General features: G+C 44.1%; 1 protein-coding gene across 12 annotated transcripts in view; it reads left to right on the top strand.

Annotated features, from left to right (window-relative positions):
* LOC133132176 (rap1 GTPase-activating protein 2-like) overlaps positions 1 to 23,923 on the top strand; it is an 85,051-nt gene that overhangs the window by 3,376 nt on the left and 57,752 nt on the right. For 9 of the 12 annotated variants that reach the window (XR_009709082.1, XR_009709083.1, XR_009709084.1 and 6 more), the window contains exons 2-3: positions 3,284 to 3,400; positions 19,185 to 19,220. Coding sequence is in view for 7 of the 12 variants with exons in the window: in XM_061247412.1 (XP_061103396.1) it covers positions 3,284 to 3,400; positions 19,185 to 19,220 (153 nt within the window). In the remaining 5 variants the exon portion in view is untranslated. Of the gene's footprint in view, positions 1 to 3,283; positions 3,401 to 4,046; positions 4,116 to 5,944; positions 6,052 to 13,275; positions 13,439 to 19,184; positions 19,221 to 23,923 lie in introns of those variants that run through there. The other 3 variants (XM_061247421.1, XM_061247417.1, XM_061247418.1) reach the window with 3 other exon arrangements.

The following is a 23,923-nucleotide window of genomic DNA, read 5'->3' on the forward strand; positions in this document are numbered from 1 at the left end:
TCCTGTTTCATTCAGGCAACTCTCACATAGAGACAAGGAAATGCAAAAACAATTATTTCTTCATACTCTACAAGAGCTATATAATTTGATATGTGATTTGATTATTAGTTTAAAAAAAACTATATATTTCATGCACGACATGTTCAGAGGTTTGAGTCGTATGCACTAATAGTAAATTGCGCTTCTCCAGTCATCCTGTTGTGCAGCTGAGGTGTATTTCCCACCCACATCCAGCAGGTAGCAGCACATGACCTGCACATTTCTTTTGTTTTAAAGCTCTGTGGGTCCTGTCCTTCAAAAGCACATACCTGCCCCTGGAGTGTAGGCTGTGCTATTGCAGGCTGGTGCCATTGCAGGTGGTTCCATACAGGAGCCACAGGCAGGCCAAAGGAGTGCATAACAGTTGTTTTGTGATATCAGCAGGGGCAGAATGTCTTGTGGCTTTATCCGTTGTCAGAGGCCTGTTGAGGCCAGGTCTGAACCTAGCGTTTCCTCTCATTTACAGCACCCAAATTACGGGCCAGTAAGCTTCATGTGACCACAAACATTATGTAATATCCTTTTGTCCTCAATCCATTGTTAATTCATTGTACTGAATAGTAATATTTTTCTCTTAAATGTGACATAGGGCCCAATGTCTTAACCTCACTGGTTGCCTTTACTCTGAATGTATAGATTGCAGAAGGTGAATTTGGCATTTATGGATGGATCCGTGTAAGCAGTGTCCTGTTATGGGTGTGGTGTGTGGTATCTCCATCATGCTGCTTCAAGACACAGGAATGGAAAAGGAGATATAGTAGATGTCCAAGCTGGTGACTCCATCTGCACCATTAGCTGCTTCGTGTGAAGGGTCAAATTGTATGAAATTGACTCCGACAGTTTAAATAATTATCACAAAATAAACATTTTGACACTTTGTGTGTCCTTTTCATTGACTCTCGAATTAAGCCTTTTATCTATAAATATAAAAAATTGGTGAGAAACATCTCAGTTTAGAGCCTGAGGTGAAAGTTTGGCAATAAGAATGGTTGTATATTCTGACATTTCATACAGTTATAGAGGGTCACAATAAGACTGTACGACAGAAGTTGGTACAGAAAAAAATCACATTATGTTTATTGCATGTTCACTATTTAATCCCACCCCCAAAAAAGAGATGCCAGACAGTGAATGGGGTCAAATTGACCCCAAACATAATAGGAGGGTTAAAGCTTCTTAGAGTTAAAGCTACTGTAAAATGGCAGCCTGTAGCCCGGGTGGTTAAGGTACATGACTTTGACCCGAACGGTTGATGGTTCAGGCTACAATAAGATCTTCACAGCTGTTCGGCCCTTGAGCAAGGCACTTAACCCTACATTGCTTCAAGGGGGATTGTCCCATGCTTACGTCTAATCAACTGTAAGTTGCTTTGGATAAAAGCATCAGCTAAATATATTATTATTCTTACTATTATTAAAACAATCTAAATTATCACTAGTGTGCGTGCCACATCTGCACAACTCAAATGTAATTCTCACTGTAAAACCTTATGGTCGTTTAAAAGAATCTCCAATGAGTCCCCATATATTCTGCATGTTTTCTAGAAGATTTGCCTGACCTTATTTCACATTTTATTTTAGTATAGCGTAGCCATAGTAACCTGATCTGTGCCAGTCACTTCGCTGGCTGTCCTAACAGCTCTCTCTAGTTTTTGCCTTGGTTTTGCATGTTACTAAGAACACAAATGAGGCAGAAGCTTAGAGTGGGGTGAACCACTATTGCTGTGACATTGCTCTCGAGGAGGGCTGGGGACTGCAGTTGTGCTGATGTATAATACTTGGGTAGCGTATTATCAAAAGCAGCAACAACAACAACAAGAAAAGGAAGAAGACAATGACAATAGTAATCAGTATTATCCTCATCGTTATCATCTTAATTCTGACAGTAGTAACAGTATCAGCAAAGCGAGAATGAACTCAGAGCGCCTTTCTTAACCCGACAGTCAGCCCTTCCTTACGCTGCTCATTGGCTGTGCTCACTTGCTTTGCACCACTGTGCTCCCCCTCCACCAGCCCAGCTACCACCTGCTGTTTGGATCTGCTTGTAGGTACTGGGGGGTTTCCGGAACACCCCTGTTCAGTAAGGCAGATGCGCTGTGCTCCCTGTCGATAGGGTAGTACCTGAAGCTGATCCATTCAACCTAAAATCATTTACCTACATATTCATTAATGTGCTCATGTAAATATGCGAGTTGTCCTGACTGAAGTAATTGTAGAGGTATTTATTGGATGAGCCTTTCATTCGTTGACGTGTGTGAGCCTTCTATGGGTGACACAGCCTGGTGATGGCCCCAGCGGAGGCTGTGGGTGGGTGGGCTCTGTGAGCGTGCTCAGTCTGCTGCCGAAATCTGTCTTTATTACACTGGACTGTATTACGAGCCTTCAGCCAATCAGACGCACACTCTCGCCTCATCCCCCGACCCCGCTGTGGTAAATCAGCCAGCGAACCTGTCGGGTGTTTTGCCAGAGTGACATACAGAAGAGTTCTGTCGCTCTGCAGGGGAATGTGCGCTGTCTTCACAGCAGAGGAAATGAGTGGCATTAAGATCAGCTCTCAGATTATCTGACAAAAGGTTTAGACTCCCATATTCCATTGTGAGGTAATTTGCTCCAGTGTTATATTGCCAAATGGCCTTTTAGTTGAATTTTCTCCTAACACGTACACACAATCAGTCACGCACAGACGTGTGCGTGTGCAAGCTTGGTATATTTTTCCCTCTGGAGAGTGTGATTTTATGAGAGCATACGTGTGTGTGTCAAATTTGCTTGCGTCTGTATGTGTGTATTTTTACATTTGTGAATGGGAAGCATCACGTCCCTGGTTCTGACTGCGGTGCTATCTGATATGAGCAAACCTCCGTCTGTGCCTAACGGGATTAGAGGCTGAGAGAGAAGCATCTCACAAACACAAAGATCCGCAGGGGGAGATTTAAGCTTCTTCCAGAGATTTTTCCAAAATTGTAAATGAGCAGCCAGGAACAGGACAGCAAATCCTTTCAGCATATTTAATGCAGCGGAAGGAATTAATGTTTCGGTGGAAAGAGCAGGACTCAGAACTTTTACGAGTAATGTGCATTTTATAATCTTAATGGCAGCATGCAGTCCTGACTGTCTTTTCCTGTTCATTGATTTTCGTTCAGTGTCTTGCTGGTTTTTTGTGATGTGAGTCTCCCCGTGGTTTTACCTTGTGATGTGTGAGTCTTTCCGTGTGTTTCTGATGAGATGACGGCTTGTCCTTCCTGCAGGTACGTCCGAGAGGGAAAATATAAAGTGGAGGAGCGCACATTGTCTGCGTTCCAGTGGCTCTACTCGCCCTACCAACATCGCATCTCCAACCGTGCGGACAGGCAGTCACCGGACAGGTACCTAACACACACATACACAATCACACATACACACCACACACAAACATAAAATCGCACCCACACACGAATACAAACACACGCATACATACACACGCAAACACGCAAGCATACAAACACCCACACGCACACGCACAAGCACACAAACGTACAAACACACACGCACACACACACAAACACACACACACCCTACCCTACACACACACATACACAAACATACAGTGGTGAAAATGTGCTCTGTGTGTGTGCGTGTGTGCGTATGTGTGTTAGGGTTCATAGCTAACAGAACAATTACAAAACTCACCGTGCACTTTTAGCAAGGGTTTCCTTGGTAACCTAAGGATCTGCACCAATTAGGGCTCAGAAACACAAGGCCGAGCCGTGTGGAAGCCAATGTGGAAGAGGCGCATCGTTAAATGAGTGATCAGATTCAACCAATAAACAAAGCTATGTTTAAATGTGGAGCTGTCGCAGCAGGGGCAGTTAGCTGAAACGGCCCCCCGGGGCACCCCTGTGCTTAGTGTGCGACCCCCCTTTCCTCCTCCCCCTGGGAGAGAGACAGCCGGGCCGTGGGAGGGGACTGGCGGCACCGCGTCATCAATATGGAGCTGTCGTGAAAATCGATGCTCTGCCATACAGACAGGAGGGGCTGGCAACACAACTGAAGGGGGTTGACTGCGGTTTGGATCGAGCTGGAAGATCCCTGGACCTGCTGGTGGGATATACAGTACTGTAGACTCTTATGAATGTGTGTGTGTGTGTGTGTGTGTGTGTGTGTGTGTGTGTGTGTTTCAGCATGTTTGTACATCTGAAATACTGGGCGTGCTTTAGGGTGACCCTGTGTTTATTTATTATGAGTATATATGTGTGCATGTTTGTGCATTTGTGTGTGCAGTATGTGTGTGTGCGTATGTGTTGGTATGTGTATGTATGCGCATAATGTATATGTGTGTGTCTATGCGTGTGTTGCTGTCTGTGTGTGTACTGTATACATGTATGCATGTGTGTGTTGCTGCCTGTATATGTGTGTATGTTTGCATATGCATGTGTGTATGTAAGTTTGTGTATGTGTATGCATGCTTGTGTGAGTGGGTGTGTGTGTAGGTGTAGGTGTGTATGTATGTGTGTGCGGGTGCGCGTGTGTAAGTGTGTGTATGTGTGCGTGTGTATGCGTGTGTGTAAGTGTGTGGATGCATGTGTGCCCGCGCGAGTGTGTATGTGTAAGTGTGTGTGTGTGAGTGTATGCGTGTGTAAGTGTGTGTATATGTACGTGTGCGTGTGTGCGTGCGTGTGTATGTGTTGGTATGTGTATGTATGCACATAATGTGTATGTGTGTGTCTGTGTGTGTATATGTATGTGTGTGTGTGTGTGTGTGTGTGTAAGTGTGTGCATATGTATGCGTGCGTGATGCGTGCGTGTGTGCGTATGTGTTGGTATGTGTATGTATGCACATAATGTGTATGTGTGTGTCTGTGTGTATATATGTGTGTGTGTGTGTGTAAGTGTGTGTTTATGTATAAGCGCGCGTGTGTGTATGTGTGTGTCTGTGTGTATATATATGTGTGTGTGTGTGTGTAGGTGTAGGTGTGTGTGCATATATATATATATATGCGTGCGTGTGTGTGTATGTGTTGGCATGTGTATGTATGTGTATGCGTGTATGTGTGTGTGTAAGTGTGCGTATATGTATGCATGTGTGTGTGTGTGTGTAAGTGTGTGTATGCGTATATGTATGCGTGCGTGTGTGTGTGTGTGTGTGTAAGTGTGTGTATGTGTATATGTATGCATGCGTGTGTGTGTGTGTGTAAGTGTGTGTGTAAGTGTGTGTATGCGTATATGTATGCGTGCGCGTGTGTGTGTGTGTGTAAGTGTGTGTATGCGTATATGTATGCGTGCGTGCGTGTGTGTGTGTGTGTGTAAGTGTGTGTATGCATATATGTGTGTATGCGTGTGTGTGTGTGTGTAAGCGTATGTATGTGTATGTGTGTGTGTGTGGGTGTGTGTAAGTGTGTGTATGCGTGTGTGTGTGTGTGTGTGTAAGTGTGTGTATGTATGTGTATGTGTGTGTATGCGTGTGTGTGTGTGTGTGTAAGTGTGTGTATGTATGTGTATGTGTATGTGTATGTGTATGTGTATGCGTATGTGTGTGTGTGTGTGTGTGTGTGTATGCGTGCGCGTGTGTGTTTTTGCGTGTGCTCTGAGCTCAGAGTTCAGGGACATTTGCTCTCGGCGGTGTGTAACGGATCCAGCTCTCTAACCTCATTATGTCACCAGCGTGGCGCCGGAGCCCCTACATATTTAGCCCACCCTGAGGCCCGTGCCTTCACCCTGTCACCGCCCTGTCACCCACTTCTGACCCGCAGCCGCGCCCCCAACTCACCCTCCGTTCATCCCTCCGTCTCGCGCTCGCGTTCAACGCCTGTCGCTCTCTCTCATCCTCAACATCCATCCCCCTCCCTCTGTACCCTCCACTTCTCCCCCCTCTCTCTGCCCTTCCCTCTCTCTCTCTCTCTCTCTGATTCTCTCTTTCACACACACAACCTCCCAGCCACTCTCCGTGCAACTGCATCTCTGAGGTTGAGGCGGTAATTTGCGCAGAAATGTTCACTCCTTCCGTTTCAGCCTGCAAAGACACCTTGGGGGACGTGAGGTAAGGTGTTTCGGACGGCGTTTCTGACTGAATTAGCGATGCGCGGCAGTGCATGGGCTTTTTCTCCCTGCATTTGGGAGTGGTCGGCGTGAGTTTGTGCGAGCACTTTGTTATTAAACTGTTGCTCAGTGCCTCGGTGTGGTTTGATGGAGCACCAGATGGGGCTGTGATTGGAGACTTGTGCCTCAGCTGGCAGGGCGTTATAGGGGAAGGGAATAGAGGGACATGTCAGTGTGTAATTCCACCTGTAACTATCTGACTGTGCTTCACTCTGTAGGCTGCGCCAGTGTCTTGCGATTTTATTGGGGCTTGTGTGCTTCGTGTGTCTGTGTTAAAGGATACATTTAAAATAATGCTTGCCAGGAACTGATATGCTTTCTGAGAATCTGGAGAGATTCCTGAGCATTACAGCGAGTTCATTTTAGTGCTATACTCTGTGGGTGTTTGTGTGTGTGTGTGTGTATGTGTGCGCACGCGTGTGTGCATGTGTATGTGTGTTTGTATATTTGTGTTTGTGTGCAAATCTCCCACTCCCTCCTGGGGTTTTGCATGCATACCCATTCAGCGTGGGATTAAATCAACTGAAACAGTCTTGCAGGCATCAAGGGCGAAAGACTCACATTATCCCTTACTTCAATGGAGATAGTTCTTATTTCAGGGGGATATGCTTTTTATTATGGGGAGCTTAGTAGATTAATCTTATTTCTTTAAGCTGAACTATACGATGCGTCTTCCTGCCACCCTCCCTGTCCGACTCCAGCTGAGCTCATTCTACTTGGGAGAAGACGAACGTTCTTTCTTTGATCATCATCCAGGTCTATCTGATGGACTATTTGTGTAGAGTAATGGTATGGTAATTCCTCTTTAAAGCTCTCACACCATTAGCCTGATCTTGATTGAAGTCCCCCCCTGCCCCACACCCCTCTTGTTGTCTTTGTAGATTCACCCCCCACCCACTCCACTGATCTTCACAGCGCTTCCTTCTTAAATGGGTCTGTTTTCTCCATCTTCTTCTTTTTCTCTCCTTTTCCTCTCCCTCTCCCCAGTGTCTCCTCTCTCTGATTACCTCCCTTGTATTTTTCATGCTGTCAAACTGTTTATGAGCCTCTCAATTCTCTCATCTTATCTCCTCTCCTCTATTCTCTTTTGCATTCCTCTCCTCTCCTCTCCTCTCCTCTCGCTTATCTTCTCCTCTCCTCTTCTATTTCCTCTTTTCTTCTCCGCTCAACCCTGATCCCTCTATATCTCCACAGAAGGACTCACCCTCTCCTGTTTCCCTCTTTAACCTCTCCCTCCATCTCTTTCACGGCCTCTGCTACTCCATTCAGCCCCATAAACAGCCTCTCTCCAACGGAGGGACCACAGGGCAGCGGCCTTTCAAACTCCAATTACCGCCCCACCTTCCTCCGTCTCGCAGTCCTGGCTCGGGAGCGCTCTACCTCAGCTGACTCCCCGCCCAGCGATTCGCGGCCCCCGCCCCGCCCTTCTCCGGGGGGGGGGGGGCACGGGAGCGCGTGGCCTCCTCTGCGGTGGATGGCCGGCTGGCCCCCACACGCAGAGCGCAAGGGAGCGGTCCTCAGCTTTTTATCTGGCACCATGCGCGGAGAGCTCCACGCTGACGGAGGCGAGGCGCGGGGGGGAACGTATGCCAGGCGTGGGCGGGCGACGGGGAGAGAGGGGGCGTGCGAGCGCACGCTCTGTCATGTGCAATCTGCTTAGAGCCAGGAGATGCAGTAGAACCGCACCGCCAGACAGGACAAAAAGATGGGGGTGGGGAATGTATTAAACAACAGAATGTGAGGCAGGACAGAAGGGATTTTTATTTTAGCCTTTAGTTAACCAGGTAGGTCAGCTTTTGCAGCGGTGACCTGGAAATTCAAAGTGGGTTGGTAATGTCCATCTTTTCACGTGTAGGGGGGCGATGAAGAGAGACAGTTTTGGCAGGAAGTTGTGGTTAGCACCCATCCTCTTTCGAAAAATCTTTAATGACCACAGTGAGTCAGAACCTCGGGCTAATGTTTCATCCCAGTGACGCTTCAATTGCACACTGCCTCAATCACTGGGCTGGGGCTCGGGGTTTCGGTTCCGGAGGGTTTCTGTTCCTGCAGGTTTCTGTTCTCTATGGGCTCAGCAGCACAGCTTCCAGTCAGTGACGTAGTTTTCCCAAGGGTCTCCTATATAAATGCTAACCAAACCCACATCCTTTTTACATTCAGCATTTAGCCATGAAGAGAGGAGAGGGTGGTCATGCCAATAAAGCATATTTGCATTTTCATTTGCACAAGCGAAAACAAAGGGGAGAGGGGAGAAGGGAAAAGATAACGTGACAGAGAGAGTGAGAGGAAAGGGAAGAGAAAGCGAGTGAGAGAGTAGAGGAGGCGATGCAGACAGTTTATTACAGAAAGATGTGGAGAAGAGAAGTTTAGATGGCAGACTAAATGAGCCGTGACTTAACATTTGAATCTGACTCATGCCCTTAAGTCATTTCTCTGCTTCACTCCAAATTAATGGCAGAATTTCATAACTTGTTCAATACAGGACTCCATTGAGTGTGCTATCCTTCCCAAACTGTCTACAGCAGTACAATATCCTTTCCTACGTCCTTCTCTCACTTTTAATGCACAAGCCATACATTCATTTTCACAAATCATCAAGTAAATGTGACAAGCAATGAATTATTGTGTTTGTGTATGGTATTAGGAGTGTACCCATCCCGGGAAGTTAAAATTCCTGCTGGTATTGAAACACCTGGTAACTGGTTGACCAGTTTAGACCAGCTCCATGCCCAACATGGTTTGACCAGCTCAAGCTATGTTTTGAAATGTGTCCTTTCATGCTGGGCATAGCTGGATTTTACAGCAGGGATGCTCTCAGGTGCAACGAAGATAAAAAGTATATGAACAAATAAGAAGGTATATAAGCAAAAACGAACCTGCACACAGAGATTGCAAACACTGTTATTGAAAGAGACTTCTGTTGCGGTGTGCTGACCTTTTCATACTTCACCAAACAGTACAGGTGCTTTGGAGCCACAGGTGACAATCCCTGAACACTTCTCTACTCTCCACAAACAGGGTCTGCTGGGACCCTGGTGTAAAACCCAGCTGTGACCAGTTTGAAATACAGGCTACCAGCTCTTTCAAAACATAACTCGAACCGGTCAACCAGCTACCAGCTGTATACTGTTTCAAAACTTAGCTAGAGTCGTTTTGTTTAGCAGGGGAGCTTCAGATCCCTGCCCTCTCAGAGCAGTGTTTCCCAAATAAACATCTGCTCAGAGCTGTTAGCCTGATGGGCTGATAACCGCATCTCCAGATGGACCTTCATAATGACAGCAGGCACATGACTGACACGACCCCAAATTATCACTTTATTACTCTGACAAGCTCATTTCCTGAAGACAGTTTTGTGGAGAGAGACGGAGCTGTAGGGCCGCACAGCTGTGTCTGCACCTCAGGAGGCAGGGATCCAGAGGAAGCACACACAAGACAAGACAACAGCTCAAGCTAGGTTTTCAAACAGCTGGTAGCTGGTTGACCGGTTAGACCGGCTCTATACCCAACATGGTTTGACCAGATCAAGCTATGTTTTGAAACAGCTGGTAGCTGGTGTTTCATGCTGGTCATAGCTGGATTTTACACCAGGGATGTGCCGCGACCACAATCCTGACACTACTTAAAACAGGATGGGCTCCGGTGTTTTTCGTGCCTAGTTGGTTTGGAGTGGTTTCTGAACCCTGGTGAGTTCATTTGGGCAGATGAGAATTCTCAACAGACTGCCACACTGCAGGCCACCCGAAATGGACAGCCTCACCCCTTGTGTAAGTGATCCGTGGTATCTGTATTATTTGTGGCAATGCAATCTGCCCTAAATACAGGAAACCCCTCAAAATATACTGTTTGCTCTGAATGGAAGGCAGGTTTGTCACCTGCTAGCCGGGAGCAGTGACATTATTATGTTTAATACCTGCGCCCCTACGGCATGTAATTAAAACAATTTAAGCGAACACTTAAACGGTAAAATTCACACGGCTGACTTGCTTTTTCAAAAAAAGAACAAAGTCAGCTGTGTGATTTTAAATGTTAATTCATTAGATGTAGTGTTTGCTTAAATTGTTTTTGTTACTTTCAAAGATGAATGGAACTGAACAATGAGACAGTGTGAGTGTGTGTGTTGTAACTTCTTTTCATGTCAGCTGTTGTGTGGAAGACTAGCAATTGTGTAATTTTCTAATACTGACACTGTCGGTCTGTTCTACAGCTCATCCTTGGCTGATCCCTGATTAGAGTGTGTCTTCTGGTAGCAGTGGCTCTTGGTTGCGTACCACTGGTGCTAATGTTGTGCAGTTTCCCTAAATGTTCTTTACTGGTAAGAATACCTCAGAAAATTATAAATGACCGGTGAAAATACACCAAGTGCCAACTCAACTGATTCAGACCAAATGGAATACAATAGAACAGCCAAAACATGTGGCCCAGGAACTACGGATTAAAATGAGCCTCTCTGGCTAACTACGGGCTGGCATGTTTACAGAAATGTTATCATGTGCATTGTGTACAGGATAGAAATAGAATAGCTTTTTTTCCAAGGGAGAACTTCAGGTGACGTAGCTGGCATATGAGAAATGAAATAAACCATTGACATGAATTACATTTAATAACATTACAGGTATTATATTACTATTATTTTGCTGTTAATTATATCAAATGCGAAATTCTAGTAAGAGGTTCCATGCCTAAATGGCATAGAACAGCAGCAGTACTCTTTGAGGGGGCAGAGCAGGGTTTCTCTCTCGGGAGTAGACTGGAGTGTTATGGATGAATGAGAAATGGAATGCTGTTATTCAGGTAACTGAATGCTGAATGCACAATGGGAATTTTTACCTGAACTGTAATTAGTCACGGCACGGTTCAGTGCAACAAGGGCATTAGTCTGCCAAGAGGGGGCAATGGAAATGGAAAATTCTCTTTTGAAATAAAGGCAGTTCATTTAATATTCACTCCCTCACTTCCATTCTTCCCCTGAGCATGCAGTACTGCAGCATGCATAAAATTACATACATTAAAAGTGAGTATCATGATTCATACAACCCCCCTCCCCTCACTCACTGCAATTCCATGCAATTACGCTTGACTAGCAGTTCAACTAGATCTGTACTGTCAAAGTATTAACAGAACATCTGATCGCAGATTTTATAAAGTCAATATCCACCCCAAGCTCTTCAAGCTCCCCCCTCCCCCACCTCTCTTATGTACAACTCCCCACATTAACAAGCGGGTCGGTGCCTTGCATGGCGGCCAATCGCCGTTGGCCTGTGAGTGTGTGTATGAATGGGTGAATGAGAATCATCAATTGTACAGCGCTTTGGATGTATATAAATTCCAACCATTGACCATTTACCCATTTTGCCAACTCTACCTCCTCTCCCACTTTTTTTTCTGGTTCTGCTGGTCATTCTTTCTGCTGAGCACAATGCAGTCTGCCATTACCCAGAATTTGTGAATGCTACTGTTGTGACTGCTGTCCCATTCTGTGGGCTGTCTCCCTGTCTGGCTGCTTCTCTCTTTGGTTCATGGCTACTCGCATGAACCAAAGCTCCATTCACTTAAATCAGTAAGCAGTGCCTAGTCATGCGCTTTGCAGTTGAACATTTGTGTGGTTGGGATTCAGAAATCGCTTTAATCGTCCGGCAGTTTTTTGTGTATGCGTATGTGTGTGTGCGTGTGTGCGTGCACATGCAAGCTTTATTCATGTGTGTGAATTACGAATATTATTTACATTGTTTTATGTTAATGAATATGCAATACAGTAACTATGCCTTAGCACATTTTAACGCAGACAGGGGCTTTTCGATCCTTTGAAACTGATCATTTGACTTTCTGCTGATGTAGAGAGACAGAGTGTGCAAAGATCACCTATGTATATTTATAGTTGGCCGGTATCTGGATGGAGGGAAAGAGAAAGAGAGTGAGACAGAGAGAGAGCGGGAGAGAGAGGAGGGGGAAAACAGTTAAGCTGTTGTTATGAAAATGTACACTCAGTGAGCACTTTATTAGGTATTTATTAGACTTATTGGTCTTCTGCTGCTGCAGCCTATCCACTCAGACGTTTGACGCCTTGTGTGCTCTTCTGCATACCGCTGTTGTAATGTGTGGTTATTTGGGTTACTGTCACCTTCCTGTCAGCTTTGACCAGTCTGGCCCTTCTCCTCTGACCTAACTACTCGCTCGAGGTGTCCCTGAGCAAGACACCTAACCCCCAACTGCTCCCAACAAGTTAGCTGGTACCTTGCTTGGTCGGCAGTTGCTGTCACCGTGTGTGAGTATGTGAACGAGAGGCATCAATTGTAACGCTCTTTGGATTAAAGCGATATATATATATATGGTCCACTTAACATTGACCCATTGACGCAATGTATAAGCTACAAATGATGGGAAGTGAACACGATTGTGCCCTCTTGGGGTGTTTATGGGAAGTACAGGTTCAGGGCTGCCATCTGTGCTGGATTTCTTCCCTCTCCTCTACCTGTTGTGTTTGTTTGTGTTTGCCCTGTGGATGTAGCAGGAAGAGGACAGACAGACAGACAGACAGACAGACAGACAGACAGACACCTTCCAGGCTGTGTGCTCTTTCTGTAGAGTCTTGGGCTTCTCGCTCTGTGGGCAGGACTGCCTGCAAAGCAAACACAATCTGATGTCTGTGAACAAATAGCAGGTGCCAAAGCACATTAACCGAGAGAAAGAGAGAGAGAGAGAGAGAGAGAGAGAGAGAGAGAGAGAGAGAGAGAGAGACAGAGAGAGAGAGAGAGACAGAGATAGAGAGAGCAATGGATTAACTTCTCCCTGAAATACTGAGATATTGAGTATTTGAGAAAGATAATCTGTGCAGGATATTGGAAAGAGATGATCAGTGGTGGATATGGTTACTCTAGATATGAATTATATCACTGTTATCTTTATCATTACATGATGACTATAAACATATTTGAATAGCAGACAGAGACTTCTTAAAAAGTACAGTATGTCAATATAAGTATCTGATTTACACAAACAATGTGCTCTGGCAATATGTATGCTAAAATATGTCATACCATTAAAGCAAATTGAATTGAATGGCAAGAGAGAGAGCACAAGAGAGGGAGAGTGAAAGAGAGAGAGAGAAAACCTCCCTCCCTCTTCTCTCCTCCCCTTTGCGTGTGGAGTGCTGAAGTTTGCATGTGTGTGTGTGTGTGTGTGCGTGCGCGTGTGAGAGCGAGGGGCAGGTGAGAGAGCCACGCTCTATCTCTGAGAGGTACAGACACAGACCCTGAGAGACTCGCGGCCAGGGAACCGCACCGCTGGAGCATGCTGAGACGGAAGAGGAGCGTGTCTTTCGGGGGGTTTGGCTGGTAGGTTAGCATTAGCGTTAGCCTGATGTGATAGTAAAACCTGAGGGAGTGGGCACGGTTAAACTGCGCTCTCTCTCTCTCTCTCTCTCTCTCTCTCTCTCTCTGCAAGCAGTACTCTTCTGGGCCTGACTGGACAGAGAATGCGATTGAAATGCTGAAATATACATTTGCATGGTCCTGTAGCATGAGTCTGTCATTTGTTTGTTAGTTTTTTTTCTGCGGCTGCTTGAATTTTATATGCGGCATATTTTTGTAGCTTGTTTAGTGGTCACACTGGCAATCAGTACCAAATTGTAAAAAGGGGAACACTTGTTGTGTTCGTAATACAAAGCTATATGGCACCTCTGGTGTACCTGCTAAAGGTTTAAAATAGAAGTGATCTACCAGAGTGAATGGGAGTACGAGAGAGAGGGGTTATTTGATAGAGATGATAATGGGTGGATACGGTCGCCCTAACATGTTTTACTGTATATGATTGTTATCTTTATCATTACATTATGATTACGAGCATTTGTAATAGTGGAGAGAAAAAGAGAGGGGATTTCAGTCCAGGAAGTGTGTTTCCCAATCGATGGTGTATTGTATGTGTGCGCATCTTATGGGATGCGTCTATACTGTAGCTCCTAGGCAGCGGACCCTCAGATCTCAGAGGATCCTGCTCTTATCTTACCATCTGGAGCAGCACGTCCAGATGGTGAGATAACAACGCTGTAGTACTATTACACCAGGGAGGTGCCAGCTTAGACATTGGTCACATTCTCAGAGGGGCAGGTCATGGACCTGACATCATGTCGGCATGCATCTTATCACTGATAAACTGTCATTGTATTATTTTTGAAATGCGGTGTGACATGCAGGTGTGAATTATCGCTTTTGCTGTTTGGACTGAGATGTGCTGGGTTTGGTTGAGCTGGGTTTGCCTGGACAGCTGTAGTTGCAGCATGGGCTCACCTTTCTAGCTTACTCATTTATTCCTAAAGACTGAGAAATCCCTTCTCTAAGTGCAAAGTCTTTTCTGTGGCATCTGTTGACTTTTTACCTACATCATAGCCTCCGGACACCTGGGAGAAAACCTTTTAAAGTACTTCAATTCTTTGGCATATTACTAGTGTCTGGGGTGACAAAAAGATGTTGCAGTGAAAATATTCTCAAAAATATTTTTGTTGAATGTCCATTGTAATGTAGGTTTCAACATAGTTGAGTATGTCATTCTTAAGAATAAGACCAGAGACTCAAAAACGAGTTACTGGGTCTTGGGAGGATCACGGACAACAGTGTGGAGTACAAACTGGCACACATTCATTGATATACTGAAAAATGCAATTTCATGCAAATGCACAAAAACTGCAGAATTAGTCCCCAAAAAGCCTACTGAGAATGGTTTTTGAACCCTTTTCAAAGTTTTTCTCTCTGTGTGAGCAGGCCCAGGGGTAGAAAACAACACAATCAATAATTAAAGGGTACTGGAAGTTTAAATTTGGATTATTCTCTGACCCACATACTGCGCTTGTCTCTCTCTCTCTCTCTCTCTCTCTCTCTCTCTCTCTCTCTCTCTCTCTCTCTCTCTCTCTCTCTCTCTCTCTCTTCTCTCTCTCTCTCTCTCTCTCTCTCGCTCTCTTTCCTTCAGCCCCTCCCTGCTGTCATTCAGAGTTATCTTCTTCTCCCCCACCCTTTTTTCCTCTTTTCACTCTATCATTTCCACAATGAGTCTGTCAACTCTCCCACCCAAGATGTCTCACTCTGCATACGTGTGTGTGTGTGTGTGTGTGTGTGTGTGTCTGTGTATGCGTGTGTGTATGTATCTGTATGCGTGTGCATGCTTGTGTGTGTGTGTTCATGTGTATGGTTGTGTGAAAGGCGTGCATCCCTTGGCCCGTGCTCTATGAAAGATGAAATATTAATTGCCGTCCTTTTCCGCTTGCCTTGTTGGGCAGGCTGTCGTCGGGGAGTTTAAACCACTGCTTGGACGGCATTGCCTTTTCCTCTGCACACTGTGGAGGCTCTAATGGTGTTTAGCATTGATTTCTGACCTCCAGCTTTTCCACTGAGTCTCGCTTCAGTGTGTGAGTGTGTTTGTTGGGGTGGACTGAGAGACAAAAACCTGCAGGGGACCGTGCTTACCCACCATGACCTGAGTCAGCCTGCCAGTGGTGCAGTCTTTTCATGAAAAGGAAACAGATATAAGAACTGCTCTTAAGAATGTAACCCCACTTGTGTAAATACAAACACACACAAACACGCACACGTGCGTGTGTGCGTGTTTGTATTTGTATTTACATTGATACAGAGATGCTGTACTCCTGCACTGTGTGAGTGTAATGGGTTAGACGATAAATACTTATGCATCTTTACAACTTGGAATCCATTATAAAAGAGGAAATGGCCTCTAACACTTTCTGTTTAAGTCTTTGTAACCCTGATTGTTCTATTTTATGGAAATCTGTTCCACATTTATGATACTTGTCCCGGTGCAATCTGAGAGAGAGAGGGTGAGACAGAGCAAGAGAGAGAGCCAGAGGGAGAGAAGAAAAGGAGATTTTAGCTAAGGAATTTCCCAATCATTTCCATGGGAGCTGCAAGCAAAAGGCAACGTACACAGCACCTTTCCCCAATTTAATGGAACATCAGTAAAGTCACTGTTAATGGTTAAAAAACGCTTGTACATTGCCAATAGCGCAGTCAGTTGCCTCATTGCCTCCTTGGTGGAGGGGTTCACACCTGATTTGGGCGCTGATTTTCTGATGGGTGGGACCGCTACCTAAGTCGAGAGGGTGTGAGGTCGTGTGGGGTGTGTGTGGAAACAGGATGACCTCTGCAGCCCAAGTGCAGTGGCCTGAACGCGTGTGAAAATAAGGTTGTGTAAGATTTTCCTTGGGTGGAAAATATGCACCAACATGTACGCAGTTACTTATTTCAGTAAGTGCCCCATTACTGCTGCTTTTGTTATTATGGGAGTGTCCTGTAATCACTGTAGAGTTCTAGTGGCTGGTAGAGTTCACTGTTGAGTTCTAGTGGCTGGTAGAGTTCACTGTAGAGTTTGGGTGACTCTGCTCTGCGCTCTTCCGGTAATAAAGTAAGCCGTTAAACTGTCCTGCTCCACTGCACTGTACCCTACCTGAGCAGGGACCCCCCCCCCCCCCCCCCTGTGTGGGTTCCCATCTGCGCAGGCTTCATTTCGGGGATGTTGTGTGAGCGTTTCAGTTGAGGATGTGGGCAGTCCAGGGAGGGGTGCTCACACAGGAAGGGCGTGTGTCTCCCAAGGCTGCAGCGTGAGAATGAAAGCTAGAAGCACTGCTGAATATGATGTTATTTTTAGTGTGATTGCCAACCTCTCAGTGTGTGTGTGTGAGGGCGTGTGCGTGTGTGTGCGTGTGCATGTGCATGTATGTGTGTGTGTGTGTGTGTGTGTGTACATCCCTGGGGAAACAGGCACTAATGAGCATTTAACCCGATGTGGTAGATAATCGATGCTCTGGTGATATATCATTAAGACTTCACACCTTTGAGGAGACAGGCTGCGCTTTGTGCAGGGATCAGTGTGCTGGGGCATGGACCAGTACAATTTACACTTTTGTCAGTTAGCAGCTGCTTATAGCTACAACCATAACCATAACTTTATAAAGTCATAAAGTGTAGCTGTGAGTGTCCAAAGACATGCAGGTTAGGGACTACAGATGACAATTAGCTCATTAGCTAACTCTGGCACATTTACTTGAAATGTTGATTAATGTGCACTGTCCCTAGTAAATAAAATAAAAATATATTTTTTTCAATGTAGTTGAGTGTATTATCCGTTTATCAGTGTATGGATGTGTGGTACTCCAGCAGAGAGAGAGCTGTGTAGAGGGTAATATAGGGAGCACTGTTGCAGCAGTGGAGTGATCAGATCAGCAGTAAGTGTAGTAGACAGGGCAGTGGTGATTGTAGGATTGCAGGGAATCATAGAAGGCAGTTTAGAGGTTTGTGTTTGCTGAAGAAGTCAGCTGCTGTCAGGGGAAGTGTAGAGTTCAATCAGCAGCAATGCGGAGAGGACTATAAGGACAATGTAAGGAGCAGCAATATTGGGGCTACTGTCGAGAACAGTACAGGGGTCAGGGTAGGTAACGCTGCACTGGTCATTACTGCACATAACACTGCACCAGTAAGGACAACATAGAGGGATCAGTGCAATAGTCAATATTGGGAGAAATGTTTGGGAAATATTGGCAGCTTAGGGAAGAATGTAGGTGGACTATAGAGACTAGTATAGTTGTCACTATAAGTATAGTCCTGTCTTGTGTTTCGTCCACCCATAAACTCGGATTTCATTAATTAGCTCTACTCCCCGGCTGAAGAATTGTGCTAATTAGCAAATCCAGGTGATTGGAACCAAATACTGGGGAGAACTTTTACTTTCTGCACCTGGATTTTCCACCCCTGGTCTGTGTAGGGTTGGGTGTAATAGAGGGACAGCACAGAGGACTGTAGAATTTACACTGCAAAAAATGACTTAACAAGCCTTTTTAGTCTTGGAATATGACTTACGATCTTATTTCTTTTCTCCCAAGTAGAAAATATTAGCTTGTTTTAAGTTAATATTTTACTGGTTGACAAGTGAAATTCTCTCACCCCATTGGGAAATCTTTAAACGAGTCAAACATTCTTACCTCATTGGCATTTTTTTTGTCTCATATAGCAATACATGTAATAGAAATAAGTCTAAAAATAAGACCAAGATACTTGTTAAGATGGACTTATTTTGGGTTTTGTAGTATAGTACACCTCATTTTAGGGAGCACTGAAGTGGTCAGGGTCGAGGTCAGCACGGTGAGGACAGGGAATGGGTGTGGGACTACACAGCACTTGGTGCACAGGATATAACGCTACGTCACCATAGCAGTGCTGTAAATGACTTTGTTTCCAGACGTGTTGGCCCTGTGAATGCAGACACAGTGACCTCTCAGAACCATAGCGGATGTGGGATCTGGAGAGTTATTGATGTATTTTATGAGCTCCTACAATAGAGTTACAATAGACACAAACATATAAAGTGCTGTGTGGAGTGTGAAAAACTGTAGATTTTATTGTTATACCTTCCTCACCATAGACACAGAAAACATGATATCAACACGGGGCATTTTCTGTCACTATATGATGTGTGTGTCAGTGTATGTGTGTGTGTGTGTGTGTGAGAGAGAGAGAGAGAGAGAGGGAGCAAGTGATAGAGAGCATGTGTGAGAGAGAGAGGGAGATTATTTGGTTAATTAGGGATGGTGAAAACACTAAAGCTGTTGTTCGAAAGATCTTTACTGAGAGAGAGATATTGTTTGTTTGTGTAGAGACGATTTGCTGAGTTTTTGAATATTTCTGTCTCGAATGAGGCTGTGGGGAAGTGTTTTTCTTCCCGGATTCACTTTTGGTTTTGATTCCTCTGGGTCTGTGGGAAAAGAGGAAGAGGCAGTGGCTGAGTGCAGCAAGATGTGATGGCCTTTTTCAGGAAATCGAGATATCCGTAGAATGGCCCTTCTGAATGCATTTTGAGTGGAGTGTCAACATTTATATTTTGTTCAACATGGATGGACACATACAAGCATACACACAGACATACACACATACACACATACACACGCAGGCGTACACGCACAGATATAGACGCACTCAAGCAGACATATACAATTACAAGTGAAATTAAAAATGATTTGTGAATGTATGCCTTTTTCCTGGACTGACCTATTAAATTGTGAAATTCCTCTCTGTTTGTCTGCAGGATTGACAAGTCCACACTCAGTGCCCTGAAAGGCAGGTGAGTTCCTTGCTATTCCGGATGCCGGTGTGTGCCTTCCTCTTCACCAGCTCTGCTGTTGATAAATCATTCAGGCTGGATGTTCTCTTTGGCTAGCAGAGCGCTTTTCCATGCCCGCATGGGGGCTTTCTGTTTTGGTAGCAAGCGTTTAGAGGCTGGCTCTGTGGACGTGCGCGTGCTTTTGCATGGGCGTCAGTTCCGAGTGTGGCTGACAGAGGGCGCCCTGGTTCTCCTGGGACTGGAAAACAGAGACCAGGATTAACAGCAGTGTGAAAGCTTTGGCTTTCTGGCACAGTATGTTCCAGCGTGGCCCTTTTTCAAACTTGTAGCTCTATCACGTTATCCATTTCACACTGCACTTTGCCTGTGGTCCCAGAAGACACGCAGTTACACATCTGTAACTCTCCTCTGCTTGTTCTTTCTGACTGTATATACACTATTACTCTATAACATAACATAATGATGAAAGCAAGCCATTCAACCCAGCACTGCTTGCTTTTTCTAGCCTAAAGTGTACCTACTGCTTAGCTTGCCTAAAAGCTGAGCACCTTATCAAGCTTGGTCGTGAAAACCCCTAGTGTTTCTGCCTTTACTAATTTACAAACACATCCCTCAGCATGTCATTTCTCATGGTCATCTGCACAATTTGCCCATGAATGTAAGGTTTCCTGTACTGCTGGTGATTGTTGCTAAAACGGTTTTTATGTTCTGAAAGTGGAAGGCAATAAGTCATTATACGTCCTATGACCTGAGCACCCCCAGCCCCTCATAAAACAACAGGTGTAATAACGCAGCAAGCCCAAAACATCATCATTGCAATAAGGTTGTGGTAAATAATTTAGGCTACCACAGGTGAAAGCTATAAAAGGTCCAAATCACACTAAAACCACAGAAAAACGTGGTTTTAAAAAAATGTGTTTTTCCCATTAGTAAAAGATTATGAAGATGCATTTGCAATTTAACAAAATCAAATAAATCTAAATAATTATTTAATAGCCTAATAACTAAATATTTAAATTAATGTAGTAGTATAAATATCATTATTTACGTTTGGATTACTTCACAACCGTCTAATATCCATGTATGTTTTCACCAACTTGGAAGGCCCATGTACCACACGAAAGGGACTATATAAATTTTCTTTACAAAAGCATGTTTTATTGTGGTTTTTTTGCTAGGAAGATACAGTCACTGAGCCCTTTATTCGGAATTTATTAGGCTTACAAAGTCTTCTGCTGCTGTAGCCTATCCACTTAGAGGTTTGACATATTGTGTGTTCAGAGATGCTCTTCTGTATACCACCATGTGTAGTTATATGTGTTACTGTCACCTTCCTGTCAGCTTTGACCAGTCTGGCCATTCTCCTCTGACGTCTCTCATTATCAATCTGTTTCTGCTCACAGAACTGCTGCTCACTGGATGTTTTTATGTTTTTCGCACCATTGTCTGCAAACTCTAGAGAATGTTGTGCATGAAATGAGATCAGCAGTTTCTGAGATACTCAAACCACCCTGCCTGGCACCAACAATCATTCCATGGTCAAAGTCACTTAGATCACACATTTTTTCCCATTCTGATGGTTGATGTGAACATTAACTGAAGCTCTTGGCCAGTATCTGCAAGATTTTATCCATTGCACTGCTGCCACACGATTGGCTGATTAGATAATCACATGAATAAGTAGGTATAGAGGGGTATACCAAATAAAGTGCTCAGTAAGTGTATGTGTCAATAATTGGCACACATAAATAAATAAAAAATTTTATCAAACAAAGCTACATTTGTAATAAAACACTGTAATAAAAACAGTACTTATTTAAGCTCATCTCAGGTTTATGGACTTGCCATCCCTCATTTCCTGTTTGACGAGAGTAGAAAAAGAGGAAACATGAAGTAAAATCCCCTTTGTCATCCATAATAGACAAATGGTGGTTGACCTACATAAATCAGGTGATGAGTACAAAGTGAATGGTTAAACATACCACTGTTACAGAAATCAAAGAGTTTCAGAGATTAGAAAATTTGCCGGGAAGAGGACACAGGTACATGTTGTCCCCACACACAGTGAGAAGGAGGGGGAGTGAGATGAAGAAGAACCCAAGGATCACAGTTTAAGAGATTTGCTTCATCGAGTCTCAAAATTAACTGTAACACACCACCCCCACACCAACAGGCTTCTTGGAAGGGTTGCATAAACAAAGCTTTTACTGAGAGCTACCGAAATAATTTCACCTCTGGACTCATGGAGCTACACTCAGTGAGCACTTTATTAGGCATTTTTTAGATATATTGGTCTGTCACTGGAGCCTATCCACTTAGAGGTTTGATGCATTTTGGGTTCAGAGATGCTCTTCTGCATACCACTGTTGAAATGCGTTTTTCATATTACTGTCACCTTCCTGTCAGTTTCGAACAGTCTGGACTTTCTCCTCTCTCTCTCATTAACAACATGTTTTTGCTCACAGAACTGCTTCTGCAATACTCAAACCACCCTGTCTAGCACCAACAATCATTTCACGGTCAAAATCACTTAGATCACATTTCTTCCCCATTCTGGCATTTGGTCTGAAAAACAGCTGAAACTCTTGACCGCATCTGCATGCTTTTATGCCTTTCGTTGCTGCCACATGATTGGCTGATGAAATATTTTCATTAACATGCTGGTGTGCAGGTCTACCTAATAAAGTGCTCACTGAGTGAATGACTGCACTCAGGTGTTATGGTCAGAGGTGACCAGAATGAAACTTTTTGGTCACATGCAGCATTTTCATCTTTGGTTTCAAAAGAGGAGTGTGTGGAAGGAAGCGCCTCATACCTATCATCAAATATCGTAAATTTAATTCGATCTTTTTGTGCCTGTTCTTCTGCCAGTGGACTAGGGGCTCTTGTAAAGGTCGATGGTATAATGAACTCCACCAAGAACAACAATGTTTTAGCCAAAAACCTGCTCATCCCAAAAATTCATGGCCTTCTAAGACTGGATTTATCGATCCTATTGACAACCTATGGTTTAAATTGAAGAGGACAGCTGCTATTTTTGTTGATTTCATTGAATCATTCATAAATTACAATATTTGCAGGACAATTACAGCATATCTCAGTAATGATGTTGCCATTGTTGTAACAATTCCTTAACGGACTGTATCTTTATCTTTGTGATTATTCAAAACGAAAAAAATCTGGCAGGCAGGTAGGTTTATATACCACAGATTTGATAAACAGGCTTGTCTGACACTTAGTGGCTCTATAGCAGTTAGTTGAAATCCCAGTTTACAAAACGAACTGAAAATAGGCAGCTTATCACTGTTTTTCCCGTGGCCGCAACATCATTTTCTTGAATATGCATTTAAATGTACTGCATAAATTAGCATTTTTACATTACGTGGGTTCACCATATTATAAAATTGTGTGGGCCTATTACTACTGAAAATATCTTCTCAGTAACCTGTGAATGCATGCTTATGAAACTTGGCACATACCATCAATAGACTCAGATATGTACAGTATACACATAGTGTATGGTTGTTTCCATATAGCATGCGATTAATGAGTCACCCAGTGTGAAGACGGAATGGGCCACACTGTTTGGGTGCCAAACTTGGATGCTGTCTGTAGGAAAATGTGATGCTCTTGGGGTGGTACATCAGGCTAACCCGCCCAGGTAACATATAGTACCAGCTAGCACCCCACCATCTGCCAGCACTATGTAAATGAGCACAACAGCTGTCTGCTATCACTGATTGCTAACACCTGCAGGCTGCCTGTCTGTGGCAGCAGTGTAAGTCATCCAGTCATGCGTGACCTCCCAGCTCAGCTGCAGACAAGAAGGGCGTTCTGTGCTCTTGTACTATAACATAATGGAGGACCTTGCTAAGATGGAGACCCGCCTGCAAACATGATCGGTTGTTTCAAACTGGAACAAATTGAGAGAGGATATACAAAGATATTATAAACATGGTCTCTTTAGCCTTTTCTCTGATGCACAGAAAATTAAATGTGGCACAATGGGAATTTAGATTCTTGGATAGCCCTTTATCTAATTTGTTGACTGGAAATTATAATTATTTAGTGATTGTTTTAATTAATATTTAATTTCATATGCAGACAATAGAAATGCATTACATTGCAGTCATTTGGCAGACGCTCTTATCCAGAGCGACGTACGATAAAGTGCAAATCATAACCAGGGACAAGTGAGCTGAAAGCGGAAAGTAAGGTTCCACACACAGATAAAAACATGAACCCTTGTGGAATAATCAAATAGATGAAGTAGCAATACCACAGTTGGCAGCTAGAACACCCCTAATAGTAAAAGTGTAAGTGCAATTATTACATTACATAGCATACATGGCTAATTATTAGCCAATACAGTACTGTATGTAATTATATTGCCTTTACAGGCTACATGGAGCTTTTTAAATGTGCATTTTTGTAGTTTACCTTCCTCAATGTTCTTCCACCCTGGAGAAGAATCTATTACAAGTATATGGAATTCATGAATAGGATGTCATTACATGTACCGGGATGACAACCCACAAATGCATTCTTTAATTTCCTCTTTCATTTTTTTTTGAGAGAGAGAGACGTGCACACCATGTTCCCTCTCGCGTTCCTGCCGTTGATCCAGGCCATAGCTAAATATAGCTCCTGACCATTGCAGTCTCAGGAGTTAATTACCTGGACCAGCCTTCTCCTCCCAGAAA

This window comes from Conger conger, chromosome 7 (assembly GCF_963514075.1).
Source record: "Conger conger chromosome 7, fConCon1.1, whole genome shotgun sequence".
Lineage (NCBI taxonomy): Eukaryota > Metazoa > Chordata > Actinopteri > Anguilliformes > Congridae > Conger > Conger conger.